This window comes from Pinus tabuliformis, chromosome 7 (assembly GCF_031772625.1).
Source record: "Pinus tabuliformis cultivar Carrire ecotype Pingquan chromosome 7, CPIR1, whole genome shotgun sequence".
Taxonomy (NCBI): domain Eukaryota; kingdom Viridiplantae; phylum Streptophyta; class Pinopsida; order Pinales; family Pinaceae; genus Pinus; species Pinus tabuliformis.
This window is the reverse complement of record NC_142293.1, coordinates 1,366,324,561-1,366,341,979: the sequence shown is the minus strand read 5'-3', so window position 1 is coordinate 1,366,341,979 and position 17,419 is coordinate 1,366,324,561. Positions and strand designations below refer to the sequence as shown.

The 17,419-nt window shown below is 31.3% G+C and overlaps 1 protein-coding gene and 1 pseudogene across 1 annotated transcript; both read right to left on the bottom strand.

Annotated features, from left to right (window-relative positions):
- Positions 1-258: 258 nt before the first annotated feature.
- LOC149252692 (peroxidase 27-like) lies at positions 259-1,544 on the bottom strand. The gene is made up of 4 exons (XM_089456706.1): positions 1,320-1,544; positions 1,012-1,200; positions 734-899; positions 259-659 (listed from the first exon to the last, which is right to left on the bottom strand). The coding sequence occupies exons 1-4, from the start codon at positions 1,542-1,544 to the stop codon at positions 259-261; spliced, it is 981 nt and encodes a 326-aa protein (XP_089312832.1).
- A 4,641-nt stretch (positions 1,545-6,185) lies between these two features.
- Positions 6,186-7,893, bottom strand: LOC149252691 (luminal-binding protein 5-like; annotated as a pseudogene).
- Between the last annotated feature and the right edge of the window lie 9,526 nt (positions 7,894-17,419).

Below are 17,419 nucleotides of genomic sequence, written 5' to 3'. Positions count from 1 at the left end.
TGCGTTAAACATTTGATTTTTTATAAGAATCTAAATGGTCTGTGATGTCGTGATGAAATAGACAATACACCTTTCCAATATCACGAGGAGGAAATAGACAATACACATTCATTGCTTCGACAAAGCAGAGAGCTGCACCTTACAGTTGATGCTGAAATGTTCGTAAATTTATAAAAAGAGAGTAACGAATGCAGGCGTTGGGCAAGGGGATTGCCAATAAATTCAAAGAAAATCAAATCAAAGAATATCGAGGCCAAGTTAATTTATAAAAGCACAATGTCCTCGAATTTGCCCTGCAGTGCGTGTTAGGACACCGATTTTGCCCATCTTTTCCATCGACGTTGCAAAATCTGAGAAGAACGACGGGCCCTGTAATTCCGTGTTGACATATGCTTTTGCCTCGTTGTTGGTTACCAGCGCAGCATCGGAATGAAAGAGGCCTCTATTCTTCTTTACATTCATGTAATAATTGGTGTCAAATGTTCGAAAGCTACCGGGATCCATCTCTACTATCGTCTTACTGTCCCCAGGCTTGCATTTTATCTTCAATTGAGCAGCATAATATTTGTCTAGGGATGGATCCGTATCCCCTTTTCCTGTAAAATTGTAAAGCCTGCTGCTAAAGGAGCTGCAATGGGACGTCCCTATTGTGTGGGCGCCTGTTGTTATACATAAGTCATGAGATTATGATGCCACAAAATAACAAATGAGAAGAGAATACTGAATTAATTACCTGATAACACAACAAGGTCCTTAACATCAAGACCATTGCTAGCAAACATTGATGTGAGCTGCGAGAAATTCGCGAATGGTGGAGGAAGTTCAGTGAGAGCTTCGTTCGCGATAGACACCATTCCATCTCTGCGTCCCGTTGGAACGTTCCAGAATGGTCCACCCAACTAATATTTTGAGTTACGAATATAAACCATATTAGTGGCTGCCGAAGAAATATGATAATTGAAGAGGAAAGGAAATGTAAGGGATGTATTATGATTAAACAGAGAGTGTTACCATATGGACAGCATCCCGTGCGACGAGTGCAAGAATATCAGCGCATGACACCACTCCCGGGCACAACTTCTCCACTGCAGCTTTGGCTGCGTCGATGACTTGAAATCCTCTGAGAGTGACATTCGGAATCGAATCCTTTTCCGCTTTCGATGAATTCGTTGAATTCAAGAGCACCGATCCATCGCAACCCTTCATCCAGTTAAACATATCTATTTACTAATCCAAAAAAGGCCATAAATACTATTCTTGTTCAATGCACCATTATTGGTACTTAAATATATCGCAGATGAAACCTTAAAGATACTCACTCTGACGAAGCAGTCATGAAAGTGCATTCTGAGAAGAGGAGCCTCCAGAGTCGGGGCTTTGGAAATGTACTGTCCAACTACACTCTCTACTGTGTTATAAACTGTGGGGCAAGTCTTGTCATAGAAGTTCAGCGCGAGTCCTCCACCTTCATCCGAAAATACACAGGAGAATAAAAGAAGACTAGCAAGTGCGGCAATCAGATTTCTAACTGTAGTTGTCTTCATGATATTCCCAAATGAAGAATTCTATGCAAAATGGAATTCTATTATATTCCTATGACATAGGCTTGGTAACAAAGCTATTAGTATTTATACATTGAGTAGTTGCGTGGAGTTGCGTGTTGATCTAATCAACGCAGGCAAAAGATGAGATAAGGAACTCTTACAATTGGAGTTGGTTGATATGCCAAAGCCATCGTAGCTGGTATTCTTGTGAACCATTTCGCAAGGCATACTTCATATTAATTGTTTATAAATCTAATTGACATGTTCACAAGCGTCGCATTGTTTATATGGCGCTTTATCTTCATACACGCTCTCGATCATTGGGCTATCTTATCCTTTTCTGATTTTCGTTAGCTGGCACATTGACACTGGCTGCGTCTTCCCTCCACGACTCAAATAAATTTCCCTAATTCGTAAAGTAACATAGCATATACAAGCGAAAAACCATCCATGCGTACATTGTCGGATCATATGGTTTGGATTTGTCAATCCAACGGTATCTTGCGCTTTCCGTCGGATCATTACAATTATATATATTTATATTTATATTTATATTTATATTTATTATAGCCATTCTTGAATTTGGATAAGAAATTTTTAAAAATCTTAATTATTTAATCATATTTTTGATAAAGAAAATGAATTCAGCACCATCAAAAATTTCAGACACCCAATGTCTTGAAGTTTTACAGCTATAACTTGAATTTACAAAAAAATCTACCAAATTTTATCAAAATCTGGCCCAAATTTATACTAGCAATTGCCAGAAAGGTGCAGAAAGAGACCAATAGATATGTTGATTGAAATAATTGTATTTTGGCTTAAAATAATAAATGTTATAATAATTCAATCATTCAAACTAAACCTAATCAATAAATTGGCTAAAATAAAATAAATCCTTAATTGAAATTATACAAATTATTTTTTTTGTTTCTCTAGATTATCTATATAATAAAATCCAATCAATCATTCAAAATAAGTCAAGTCAATAAATTTCCCAAATTAAATTCCAACTAATCAAAATTATTTGGGAATATATATGTATAACCCAATAAAAAAATTATATTTATATGGTACAAAAAATAAAATAAAAAATTCTAATGGAATTAAATAAATACGAAACCATAGAAATTAAAAATTACTATTTATGATTAAGTGTTGGAAATTTTAACATAATAGGAACACATTTTTTTCACCCAAATTAAAATTATTTTTTAATAATAAATCAAACATTGGAAATATCAACATGATAGAATTTAGCAGGAAAAAACTTGCTAAACAATAGAAGATTTTATTTATAATTTATACTATTTAACTATTCAAATTGATATATCAAATTATTTTTTTTATATTAATATTTATAAATAAAAGAGAAGAAAATATTAATATACAAGCGACAAACCATCCATGCGTGCATTGTCGCATCATATTGTTTGGATTTGTCAATCTAACGGTATCTTGCGCCTTCCGTCGCATCATTACAATTATATATAGTTAGGGTTAGATTTAGATTTAGATTTATTATAGCAGTTTTTGAATTTGGATCATGAAATTTTAAAAATCTTATGTATTTAATTATATTTTTGATAAAGAAAATGAATTCAGCACCATCAAAAATTTTAAACACTCAAAATCTTGAAGTTTGACAGCTATAACTTGAATTTACAAAAAAATCTACCAAATTTTATCAAAATATGGCCCAAATTTATGCTAGAAATTGTCCAAAAGGTGCAAAGAGAGACCGATAGATATGTTGATTAAAATAATTGTATTTTGGTTTAAAATAATAAATGTTATAATAATTCAATCATTCAAACTAAACCTAATCAATAAATTGCCCAAAATAAAATAAATCCTTAATCAAAATTATACAAATTATTATTCTTCATTTCTCTGGATTATTTATATAATAAAATCCAATCAATCATTCAAAATAAGTCAAGTCAATAAATTTCCCAAATTAAATTCCAACTAATCAAAATTATTTGGGAATATATATGTATAACCCAATAAAAAAATTATATTTATATGTTACAAAAAAAATAAGTAAAAAATTCTAATTGATTTAAATAAATCTGAAACCATTGAAATTAAAAATTACTATTTATGATTAGGCGTCGGAAATTTTAACATAATAGGAACACATTTTTTTCACCCAAATTAAAATTATTTTTTAATAATAAATCAAAGGTTGGAAATATCAAGATGACAGAATTTAGCACAGGGAAAAAAATCTTGCTAAAGAATAGAGGATTTTATTTATAATTTATAATATTTAACTATTCAAATTAATATATCAAATTAATTTTTTTTATATTAATATTTATAAATAAATAAAAGAAAAGAAAATATTAATATTAATCATTTATATATTTGTAAATTTAAATAATTTTTTTTAATAAACTATATAAAAATAAGAATCTAATTTTAGAGACATGTTAAATAAAATAAAAAAATAAGCTATAAAGAAACTCTACTTTTCCTAAACATCTTACTTAAAAAAAAAAAAGCAGCAACACAACCAAATCAAATGAAAAACATAGAATTAACATGCAAGCAATGCGGGAGATGTTAGTTGACAATATTGAGAAGCTTAAAGTCTAGCATCTCATCATCATCAATAAAACATGAACTCAAACATTTGCATTTCATTGTATGAAATTAAAATCTTTAATTTTAAATTGAAAATCATAAGTTGAAGTATCCATTAAAAAAGAAATAAATAAATAAATGTTAGAATATAATAAATGTTATTAAATTTTTATAATATATTTTTAGATATTATTATTATGTTAGTATTATATATAATAGTGTGTATTTAAAATTAATTTAAATACATTATATTTTTTAAGAAATTTAATTTTTTATATAGAATTATATGATATTTATTTTTATAATTATATATTAATCTATAATTTTATTTTAAAAATATGTTTTTTCATCAAATATAATAAATATAAAATTGTAATTTTTAATTGAAATTAATCCATTATAATTATAAGTTATAAAATATATTTTTTTTTCATCAAATATAATAAATATAAAATTGTAAATTTTAATTGAAATTAATCCATTATAATTATAAGTTATAAAAATGTTTTTTTTCATCAAATATAATAAATTGTAAATTGTAAATTTTAATTGAAATTAATCCATTATATTATAATAATTGTTGAGGTACATGATGAACAGATGTAACACTACACAACTATGACAAATATAACCAACACAACACAACAATGACAGATGTAACCAACACAACAAGTTACACAACTATGACAAATATAACCAACACAACACAACAATGACAGATGTAACCAACACAATAAAAAAGGTAAACCTGCCTAACTAATTATTACTTGCAATTGCCCTTGCCCCAAAAAGTGCAAAACATACCGATAGGTTGTTTTTTTATATTGGACAAGGAACACATTTGTACATTGGTTTTGTTTTTTAAATTGGAAAAATTGTAGAAGTTTTTTAAATTGGATATGTATTTTATATTGGACAAGGAACGCATTTGTACATTGGTTTTGTTTTTTAAATTGGAAAAATTGTACAGGTTTTTAAATTGGACAAGGAACACATTTGTACATTGGTTTTGGTTTCCAAGTGTGAGCTGGTTTTGGTTTCCAAGTGTGAGAGCTGAGAGCTATGGATGTTTTTTAAATTAGAAAAATTGTAAAGGTTTTTTAAGTTGGACAAGGAACGCATTTGTACATTGGTTTCCAAATGTGAGAGCTTAATGGATATTTTGAAGCACACATCATTCATCATATCGTTCATCGTTGTTGACTGATCACCTTGAACAACATAATACCTTCCAGCAGACAACAACATAATACCTTCATTGTTGACTGATCACCTTGAACAACATAATAACTTCCAGCATAATAGTATTTCTGTGGGGAAAATTAGTCTTCAACTCTTGCTAAATGGTCTTAGAGACCTATAGAAGCCAAATGGTTTTAGAGACATACTACACTACTATGGTTTGTTCGTTGTTAATTCTCGCAATGTACTTATGATGGCCGAATAAAAATATGATATGTAAATTAGCCCATAACAAAAGCAAATATAATATGTAAATTAGCTCACACTAAACCCACTGCATTCTTTCCAGAGATTCCAAAAATTCAAAAACACAGATTGTTGCATTGAACCCACTACATTCTTTCCATAGATTCCAAAAAACTAAAAACACAGGTTGTTGCATTCTTTTGAATGGAAATTCAGAAACATAAAATTAGACAATCAAATGGCCAAAATTGCAACAACAAATTGAACAAAATATCATTATACCAAAAATGAGTATTCACATAAAGAAGAGCTCAAAATAGTTCCTTTCCAAAAAAGAGCTCAAGTGAATTCCTTTCCACCAAGTACACCACATCACCAATAGGTGTGAAATTGTTGGCATTATCTTGATGCCAAATTTCTTATCCTTTAATAAGTGATTCACTGGTCTGAATGTTCAACTATTACATTAGTCTTAACATATAAAATAAATCGATAATATTTGTTTTCTACAGAAGCAATTTCATCCTACACTATTTGCGCTTTCCGTAGCCACAAATTTCATCCTACAAGCTACAGTGTTTTATATTGCTCAAAACCAAAATCCAACAACAAAAACACCCATTTAAAGTTCGTCATTGGAATCATCATCATCAGTGTCTCCTTCAGAGGAGGATCCCCCTAATTGTTGATAAACTGTTGATAAACTTTGGTCACAAGAGGGTTGCAAACATACTCCACTTCATTGAGCTTCTCCTCGTAATCTTCCTTCTTGGCTGACTGGTTCTTGTCCAACCATTCGAAAGCCTCCTTCAATGTTGCATCTATTTTCTCCTTATCATTGGAGTCGATTTTTTCAGGAAGCTTTTCCTTGTCATTAATTGTGTTTTTCATATTATAAACATATGTTTCCAAACCGTTACGGGCACCAATACGTTCCTTGACATTTTTGTCCTCCTCTGCGAACTCTTAGACCTCTCTCACCATTCTTTCAATTTCCTCTTGGCACAGTCTTCCTTTGTCATTTGTGATGGTGATTTTCTCATATTTTTCAGTGCCCTTGTCCTCTGCTTTAACATTCAAGATACCATTGGCATCCACTTCAAATGTAACTTCAATTTGAGGAACTCCCCTACCAACATATTACAGGTTTGATTCTCTGGTCCACCAGACTCGACTCACCAAAAATAGAAACATGAACAAAGGAATAGAAAAAAACCTTTGAGCCAGAGGAATTCCAGAGAGCTCAAATCTCCCAAGTTCTCTACAATATTTTCTTAAACTTCTTTCACCTTCGAAGACCTGCAAAGGAAAATGACTGAGTCAATCATCCTCCATAAGCTCGTGCTATTGTAAAAATTGAAATAACCCATCAGGTAGTTTTTAGAAGAACGATAGAAAAGATTTTAGACCAACCTGAATCGACATGGTTGTCTGTTGATCCTGATAGGTTGTAAACACCTGAGACTTCTTTGTAGGAATAACATTGTTCCTTGTAATTAGCTTTGTCATCACTCCACCAACAGTCTCAATACCCAAGGTTATAGGAGCCATATCCAGTAAAAGTATTTCTGCACATAAATAAGGGCAAAAAGATTTCAAATTGTTGGATAAAAAACTAAAAATTCGTTCATATCTGAACAGTATAAAATGCAGAAACTGTGGACCTACTTTACCTTTAGTTTCTTCTCCACCTTCTCCACTAAGAATGCTACCTTGCACTACTGCACCAAATGCAACAGCCTCATCAGGGTTTACACCCTTGTTTGGCTCTTTTCCATCAAAGAAATCCTTGAGCAATTGCTGAACTTTAAGAATATAGGTACTTCCACCAACAAAAACAATCTCATCAATCTGATGCTTCTCTAGACCAGCATCATCCATGGCCTTTTGAACATGACCCATGGTTTTTCTAAAAGGGTCATTGTTCATCTCCTCAAAGCGAGCCCTAGTAAGAGGCTCAGAAAAGTCTATGTCGTCGAAGAGAGACTCGATCTCTACTCGACCTGGTGTTGGATACTCAAGGCTCTTTTAGCATGCTCAGCTTCCCTTCTTAGTTTTCCCAACGCTCTGTTATCCTTACTAATATCCTTTCCGTGCTTTTTCTTGATCAATTTGATGAAATATTCCATTATCCTTTGGTCAAAGTCCTCACCTTGCATATTAGTGTACATCCCAGTAAGTTCAAAGCTCAAAAGACAACCAAAAAAGTCAATGATAACCACCGTCGTAATGTACAACTGTCAGATAGATTACCTCCAAGATGGGTATCACCATTTGTAGCCAAAACCTCAAAAACTCCATTGTCAATAGTCAGAATGTTACCTTCAAATTGTATTTCAATGGGTGATTAAAAACCCATAAAACTTAAAACAGAGGATTTCATCACCACAATAGCACCCTTCAGCATAAAACATCATCCCATGTGGGTGAGTGAAAACCCATAAAACTTAAAACAGAGGATTTCATCACCATAAGTAAGGTCCATGCACACCATAGCCTTTATGGCAATAGACTACTAAAAGTCCAAAAGGGTTTTGTATTAAGGCCGCTACTATGAACCAATACAGGGAGAATACATCCATATTCGTTGAGAAGCAAAGCATCCATTGAAAAGCCCCGAGTCAAATTATTCATATCATATTCCTGCACTGTATCATCGATGACAACACAATATGCTCAAGAACAAAGCACCCTTGAATATAGATTTATATATATACGCATTGTAGTTGATATGGCCACCAAGGATTCTCCCTACAATAATAGTAAAACAAGAAAGAAAGAAATGGATTTAAGAACGTATCAAATCTTATCGATTTAAGGGGCTTTCACGACAGGATTGGCCTTGAGAATGGCGAGGCGGCTGGTGGTCTTGTAGTAAAAAGAGCAGTCATGCATATCAAAGTACCTGTGCTGAGCGCAGAAAAGGTCACCACAGCAACACTTAAAGCCCGTCAGACGGTGCCTGCCTTTTGCACTCAAAACACCTTTTCTTGCTCTTCCTCGGCTGCTCCTTGTCCTGTTTATGTTTCTCCACCTCTTGTTCTACCAAGCTGGATGGAGCGGTGCCAATGGTCGTCTCCACTGCTGCTACTGCTTCCACCATCCGGGCATCACTACTTGAGGGCACCAATGCCGCAGGAAGCGGAATCTATGGGTATTTCGCCACATTGCTTAGCTCTTACATTTGAGTCCCTCGAGATCTTCTTCCCCAGGTGACTGTAAAATTCCTCCATGAGGGTTGCTTCAAGATCTTCATCACTCACATCCAAAATGTAGAAACTTCAAACCCCAATCTCATCAAACGTTGGCCACAAATTTACTTGTTATCTCCAGAAAAACCCAATTCAATTGGCCACAAATTTCCCTGTTATCTCCAGAAAAACCCAATTCAATTTGGTCATTATCAATGTGTATAGGAGTAGGAGGACGACCAATACAGAGGTCGTGTAATAGGAAAAGTCCATTATGAAAAACTAGAGGAAAGTTACCGTGAGAGTTACCATGAGGCACTTCCAAAGCCTCAGACCTCAGAATGATTCTCATAACTCGCGCGTAGGAAATTTCCTTTCCCGTGTAGATCGAATCCATAGTATACACCATGGCCGTCGTGGACAGCAATGAGAAGGGAAAAATGAAAACTGTGTAGGCCTCTAGAATTACAAACAAATATGTCCCTACCAATGCCAATTCACTCATAATCCTCCCTAGCGACAAAAGTTGCAAGAGAATCTTTCCTTTGGGTATCTCGTTTTGCAAAGACGGCCCTGAACCCAGAAGCCAGTGTAAGCCTCTAGAATTACAAACAGATGCGTCCTTGCCAATGCCAATTCACGGCGATAGAAATTCCAAGAGAATCTTTCCTTTGGGTATCTCGTTTTGCAAAGACGGCCCTGAACCCAGAAGCCAGCACACAGAGAATTTTTCCCATTAAAACCAATGAGAAAAAATCAGTTACAGCTCCTTACTTTCATTATTATTGTAACTAATTCATTGTTATTGCAGTTGGTGACTAGAAAAACTCGAGCAGTGCGTGGATACGTGTAGCAAAAAAAAATGACGTGACTAAAGTTTAACCATACAAGTGTTTTACAAAGTGTGTTCCAGGTGTTAAAAGGAAAACAAAAGTGTAGATGATTGAACTAATTCAAAGAAAGGCCTATCGGCCTAATTATTTTCGAATGTTGCACAGGTACCGCTCCTGGTCGTCAGAGAGCAAGTACCCCAACCTTCGGAGCTCGTGGGAGCTTAGGAGCTGGTACGAAATGTTTCAAAAAAAGCAGAAACTTCTGTTGGAGCTTTGGAGCTTTATGGGAGATTTTATCAGTAAATTGAGCAATTTCTGGAGCTAGTTTCAGGTAGGAGCTTATATCAGGAGCCTGTGGGAGCTTATATCGAGAGTTTTAGGTCAATAGACGCTCCTCGATGGATCAAAGCTCCTACAGGTTCCCGATCCATGCGTACCCGAAAAATCCCGGGAGAAATAGGCATAGTTTTCAGGGGCAAACGTATTTCTGATTGGTGGCAAAAATGGAATTGGTGGCAAAACTGACGGGTTTTTCTATATAATTTTCCATCACTATCTCTCAATTCATCAGTGATGGCCTATTAGTCTATTCAACTTTGTTTGCAGGTTGTTGTATTCACTGGTTAGGAGTTCTGAGTAAGCCATTCAAAACTTTGTTGGCCTTCCTGTTCGCTCACTGCTTTCCACCTGCATGTAAGTGTTCTTGAGTCTTTACATTTTGATGTGCATGGAATATTATTATATTAGTTGCTGACATATATCATATTATTATATTCCATAACTGATTAAAACTATATTATTGTTTCTCAATTAAAAATTGATTATTCATTTTCAATAGTAGAGGGACACCCAATATATATATTTCTATATTTCATGAATATTCTGCTAATACTAACACCGTGAAGTTTACGTGAAGATATTCTTAACACTTGAATACAGGTTCTCCGGTATGTTTCCACATATTTCTTTATTTCATGAATATTATATTAATACTAACACCGTGAAGTTCAAGTGAAGAAATTATTAACACTTGATCATGAATATTCTGCTGATACTAACACCGTGAAATTCACGTGAAGAAATTCTTAATACTTGAATACAGGTTCCCGATATGTTTCCATATATTTCTGTATTTCATGAATATTCCGCTAATACTAACACCATGAAGTTCAGGTGAAGAAATTCTTAACACTTGAATACATGTTCCCTCTATATGTTTCCCTATATTTAATGGCTTTTTTTAAATTTTTATTTGGAATTATATAATACATAATTTAGATTTAGAATTCCAAAATATCCACTTGAATACAGGTTTCTCGATATGGTTCTATATATTTAATAGATTTTTTAGAAATTTGATTTAGAATTAAACAAGGAGCCACTGCCGTGGCGGTAGTCCCTGCCGGGTCTGCAAGGACAACACAAATGGATTGTAGGACAACACAAATGGATTGTATACTGTCTGATTTGAAATGGGATTTGAAATGGAACTGAAATAGTTCACCTAGAGCTGTCAAATCGATGGTGATGTGCGGAATTTAATATGCAATTGGGTTTTATTCGAAACCTATGGATTTTGTTTTAGTTAGACCTACTGATTAGCTGAAACAGATTTCAATATTTATTGACATATTTTGAATATTATGGTGAGAAAATTTTGATGTCTTATCCTTCAGTGCATATGTCTTAGTCACACATATGTGTATTTTTAATATTTTTCCCAAACGTATAAATATATATTTAAAATAAAATAAAATTATATAATAAAAGCATATAAAATTATATAATAAAAGCTTTATATATCAAGCTTAGTGCATTGGGAGATCTCTTCCATGGTTTTATTGGAATGCTAGGGAAAAGTTTCTTTTATCTTTATTAAGATTAAAAAATATAATGGTTAAAATGGATATATAATTTCTTTTATCTTTATTAAGATTAAATAATATAATGGTTAAAATGGATATATAATTTTATTTTATCTTTATTAACATTAAATAATATAATAGTTAAAATAGATGCATGCTACTACACATAAAAATAAATATTTTTTAAGACTTAATTCAGATTTAAAAACTAGCAAAGATGTTCACCACCTAAACTATAAGACATTTTTCATGTTCACCACCTAAACTATAAGACATTTTTCATTATTCATAATGCAGTGCAGTGTTTTGAAGAAAAGAGTAGTGTTTTTATTGATTTTGCAATTATGTAATTGATCTGGATATTTTTAACTTGGGAATTCTTAAATCTTTTACAATATTTTTAAGTTAGAAATTCTTAAAAATAAATATTTTTTAAGACTTAATTCAGATTTAAAAACTAGCAAAGATGTTCACCACCTAAACTATAAGGCATTTTTCATTATTCATAATGCAGTGCAGTGTTTTGAAGAAAAGAGTAGTGTTTTTATTGATTTTGCAATTATGTAATTGATCTGGATATTTTTAACTTGGGAATTCTTAAATCTTTTACAATATTTTAAAGTTAGAAATTCTTAAATCTTTTTACATTTTTATTTGTACAAGTTTTTGATATTAAATATTAATTCTTTACATCATCCATTTTTTAGGAAACAAGATATTACAATTTATTATGTTCAAACTTCAATAAAACCAATAAAATATAAAATATAAAAGATTTTACACTAAAAAATTATATATACTTAATCTTTCAATGACTTTCAATATATTTGATTATATTATATGTAACACAAAAAAAATGTATAATTATGCATTTCATTTTTACTAAATAAATGGAGTTATAAAGTTATATATTATATATATATATATATATATATATATATATATATATATATATATATATATGATTTAAATTACTTTAATTTTTAATGTAAAGAAAATTTCAAAATATTTATATATTTATATAATTTAAAGGAAAAAAAACTATAATAATTAACCAACTGTAATTAGAATCCAATACTCTCCAATTTCCCTACTAAAAAAAAAACAAAAATAACAATAATAAAAATATTTAAAAATTCACGAAATCATAAAAATAATATTTTATATTGAAAAATATATATTTTTATAAGTAATCCCAATGCACTGTGTGATTACATTAACCAATAGGAATCCCAAGGACATTGGTCCTCTACTTATTAGTATATTTCTACCATTCATGAACAATGCGTTCACCGCATGAGGATGAATTGATATAATCACGTCACTTGTTTTCAGTATTTACTAAGATACTTTGAATATTATGAGAGGGTTATTTTAATATAAAATCAATGTATATAAATGAATTTTATAAAAATGTTCCAAGTGAGCATTGATTTTTGAATTCTGGAACTTATTGGAATGGTCTATTAAATGGAGCCACTATCTTGGATTATAACCCAACATATCACACCACGTATATCTTGTTATTTAACGGAAAAAGTATGGATTGACACATGGGCCTCCATGCAAAGCACCATTGAAACAGGTGGACAGCGATGCAAACCACTGTTGGCTCGAACATCATGAAAGAAAAACATAAATAACCAAATCATTTTTGTGCCATAGCTACTGCATCATCAGCCATAACAACTGCCTAATCAACCAACTGCTCTATTGATGCCCCTTTAGATATAGTAATCGGGCAGGTATAAATAGAAGTACGAAAAAAGGAAATGGAAAAAAAGGCATTTGTTACAGGTTGGACAAAAGGAAATTGCAGGTATAAATAGAAGTTTGAAAAAAAGGAAATGGAAAAAAAATGTACATAAAAGCAATAAAGGTTAGAAAAAAAGAAATGTATAAAAAGGAAGAAACAAAGGTGCAGAAGACACCTGAAGTACCTGGATCATATGAAGGAAGTTTTAGACCTGAAGGAGAGGCTAGGCGTAAACTGAAACAGGTTTTTCAAGAGTGTTATTTTTTGAGTTGCGATTGTAAATTGAAACTGGTTTTTCAAGAGTGTTAATTTTTGAGTTACAATTGTTGTTTTATGGGGCCAAATTAAATTTATTTTCATTTAAATCAGAGTGAATTCAACCTTGTGAATATGATTGATTGAGTTGAGTTTCGGCTAACACGTTTTATTAAGGATATTGAAGTTAAAATTCTTTTCATTTAAATCACAGTGCATGCAGCGTTGTGAATATGCTTGAGTCGAGTTTTGTATAATACTTTTTATTAAAGATTTTGAAGTTGTGGCTTTTGAGTTTACATGTATATCAATTGTTTTAAGCCTAATCTTGGAATTATAAGAAGAATCTTATAATTAAGCAAAGAATTAAATGAAAAATGTTTGTATTTCAACAAATTATTTAATAAAATTCTGAAGCCAAACATAAGTAAATTTGAATTGAATGAAAAATGTTTGTATTTCAACAAATTATTTAATAAAATTCTGAAGCCAAACATGAGTTAATTTTAGAGAAACATAGACATAATTTAATACTCCAATATTCTTGGAAATTTGAATCCTCCCATATTCTTGAAAATTCCAAAATTCAAAAGAAAACGTGAATATATTTTAGACCAAACATAGACAGTAAAGCAAAGAATCCTCCCATATTCTTGAAAATTCCAAAATTCAAAAGAAAACGTGAATGAATTTTAGACCAAACATAGACAGTAAAGCAAATATCAATCAATTTTAGACAGTAAAGCAAATATGAATAAATTTTAGACTAAACTTAGACAGAAATTTGAAAATTAAACACTAAAAATTCAAGAGAAAACATAAGTAAATTTTAAATCAAACATAAACAGACTTCAGTATTAATTTATAATGCATCAATATTCATGAAAATTCAAAAGAAAATATTGGAAGTTCAAGAACAGACAAACCAACTCTTATTCCGCCCTTTCTGGAGAGTGTTCTATTATGAGTTTGTTCTATTCAACCTTGGATACTGGTTCAACTTGGTAAATGGGTTATGGAATGCTTTGACCTCTGCTACTTTACTTCTCGGTGCTTCCCCTCGAGAAAATGAAACTATTGGTAGTGCTGCTAAAACTGTTACTCTATCTACATCCTCACTTCTCCTCGAGTAAATGCAATTGCTGGTAGTGCTGCTAAAACTGTTACTCTATCTGCATCTGCACTGGAAAGAGCGTACAAACCACACCGAAGAACAAGGTTATTTGATGTTCAAAACCAGCGGAAATTACAGAAATTGTCTTCTGGAAGCTACTGTGACTATGACTAATTAATTGGGGTTATCTGCATCACAAAGAAAAAAGGGCACTTGAAGATCGAGTACTAGACCCAACTCTGTTCATCCCCATCCAAAAGCGAAGAATTGTTGTGGGAAGACCCAACCCCAAAAGCGAAGAGAGGAGCCACAAATTGTTGTTTTAGCAGTTGTGGGAAGCTTCATAGATGACAAATGGCTAACATGCCAACAGCCAGTTGTGGTTAACATAGCCTCTTATTCAAATTTTATTATTATTAATATAACTTCGTTATTTCACCTTACATTCGTAACTCATACACTTGTAAATTTTATCTAACGCCCAATAATATTTATTTTCAATTAATATAATAATATAAAAATTATTTTATGCAATTGCATTTTTTACGGTGTCCTTAGTCATACAGCCAGATCAAATAATTGAGATACGAAAGATTTTAAAGTAAACAGTTATGTAAACTGAAAATATCAAATAGATCAAATAATTAAGATAGGGAAAGATTTTAAAGTTCATAGTTCATTTACATCGGGGCACGTGAAGCCTGCAATAAGACCTCCAATTCACAACTTTGGTTATAAATTTCTTACACCAATATTTGCAGAGATAAACTTTGGTTAAACTTTGATAGTGGATAAATTTTTTTGGTCAAAAGACCGGTTAATGTATAGTCAACGATGGATCGATCGCTATTAGTCCCAGGCAGGGACTAATAATACATTCTATATATTTAATGGATTTTTTAGAAATTTGATTTAGAATTAAATAATACATAATTTAGATATAAAAATTCCAAAATATCCGTGACAATTTTAAAAAAATTAATTAAAAAATATATCTTAAAACAAAAAAACATTTATATTTGTTAACTTTGTATTTTTTTTTTCACCATTTGTATTCCAATGTTGCATTGTAGCAATATTAAGATTTTGGAATATGATAATATCCCTTCATTGCTATTTAGATTTACATAAAAGATAGCTATTTAAATCAATGTTTATTTAAATCTAAATATTTTAGCAAATTTTCTCACGGAACGAGAATAGCAATAACTTTTTGAGAGAAAAATAAATTATTATATTTCAATAACTTTTCCAAATAAATGAGAAAAAAATAAAAGTGTCCTGAAATTCATAAATTAAAATTATCGTAAATGTCATAAATTAAAATTATCATAAATGACCTGGCATCCAACACATGACATTATAAATTATTCTTTCTTAGAGAAAGAGACTTAAATTCTTCAATTCCTTTGACCTTATAGGAAACTATAATATCCCTGAGTTTTTGGTAATTTTTAATACGTTAATTATTGGAGTTAATTATTAGTTAAAAAGCTATCAGTTTCACTGCACGTCCATGTTGTTTTTTTTTACTTCAAGAAAGTTGAAGAGATATTCATAAATATAAAACCAGAAAAGTAATTTATTTAATGTTCTATTATAATTTATATCTCAAATAGTTTTTCATTTTATAATCAAGTGATTTTCTATTTTCATTATAAAGATTTTCTGTTTTCATTATAAACATTGATAATTACTAAATATCTCAAATAGTTTTTTTATTTTATAATCAAGTGGTAAATCATGCTGCTTGCTAATAACAATAGTGGCATTTGAAGAGAAGACCATTTCAAGTGAATATTATGTAGTTTATTGAGACGCTCTGGTGAATAATATAGTTTATTGAGTTGCTTCGTCCTTGTTATATTAGATCACATTATAAAAGATAACGATCCCAGTATAAAAAATAACGGAGAAAATTACTCCCATATAATTCCTGAAACTTCAAACTAAAAAAGGTTATTGGAAAAATGTTCAATTTAGAAGCACTTATTTTAAAGAAAGATTCCAAATAGGGTGGTATATATACTATTTAAATTGCATTGTGTAAAACTATGCAGTTTCCATTATCTCTAAGAATCTAGGGATTTAAAATTTGCACCTATGGATTACTAATTAATTTTTTTGTAATCACATAAACGTTTTCATAGATTATAAGTTGCAAAATACAGACAAATTTTCTGCATTCTATTATAATTATATCAAATTTCAGTAAATGCGGCATGAGATCATTCAGTTAGCTAACTAAACACAACAATATACAAACCAATTTGTTTTAGTAAAGCCATAGATATTCAGTGGGCAATATTCTGTATGAATCATGTACCTAAAAATCAATTTACTATGCATCTTGGACTTCAAAGTGGAAGGAATTTTTGTCTTTATATTAGGGGGAAATTGATTTCTTATAATTTATGCATAGAATGGTTTTTAACATACTGAAATATTAGCAAACATGGATGCTATAAATTTATCAGACCAAACAACATTATTTAGTTTTGTTCATGTTATGAGAGTGAAAGCAATTTAAGATAATTACGCAATAAGGGGTTTCCCTTTGAAAAAAACTTCCCTAACTATCACTGTGTCACTCTCTACACCATCTCATCAAATGTTAGATGATTGAAATGTTTTAAGCCATTAGATCCACAATCTCTTTTATTTAGATAACTAACTACCTAATAACTAATAACTAACTTACTAACCTAATCTCTCTTGCACCAAGCTATGATATACAAGGTCGATTTGCAGGTCTTTGTTGCGACCCTGAGCCAAATGCTTAATATACAAGGTCGATTTGCAGGTCTCTATTGCGACCCTGAGCAAACATTGAATGTGATC

What these genes read in the sequence shown, in the direction of transcription:
- LOC149252692 (XM_089456706.1), bottom strand. Translation starts at nt 1,544, where the DNA reads ATGAAGACAACTACAGTTAGAAATCTGATTGCCGCACTTGCTAGTCTT. An exon ending in TTCATGACTGCTTCGTCAGA is followed by an intron (nt 1,201 to 1,319) that starts GTGAGTATCTTT and finishes AACTGGATGAAG; the next exon opens with GGTTGCGATGGATCGGTGCT. An exon ending in CACGGGATGCTGTCCATATG is followed by an intron (nt 900 to 1,011) that starts GTAACACTCTCT and finishes TCAAAATATTAG; the next exon opens with TTGGGTGGACCATTCTGGAA.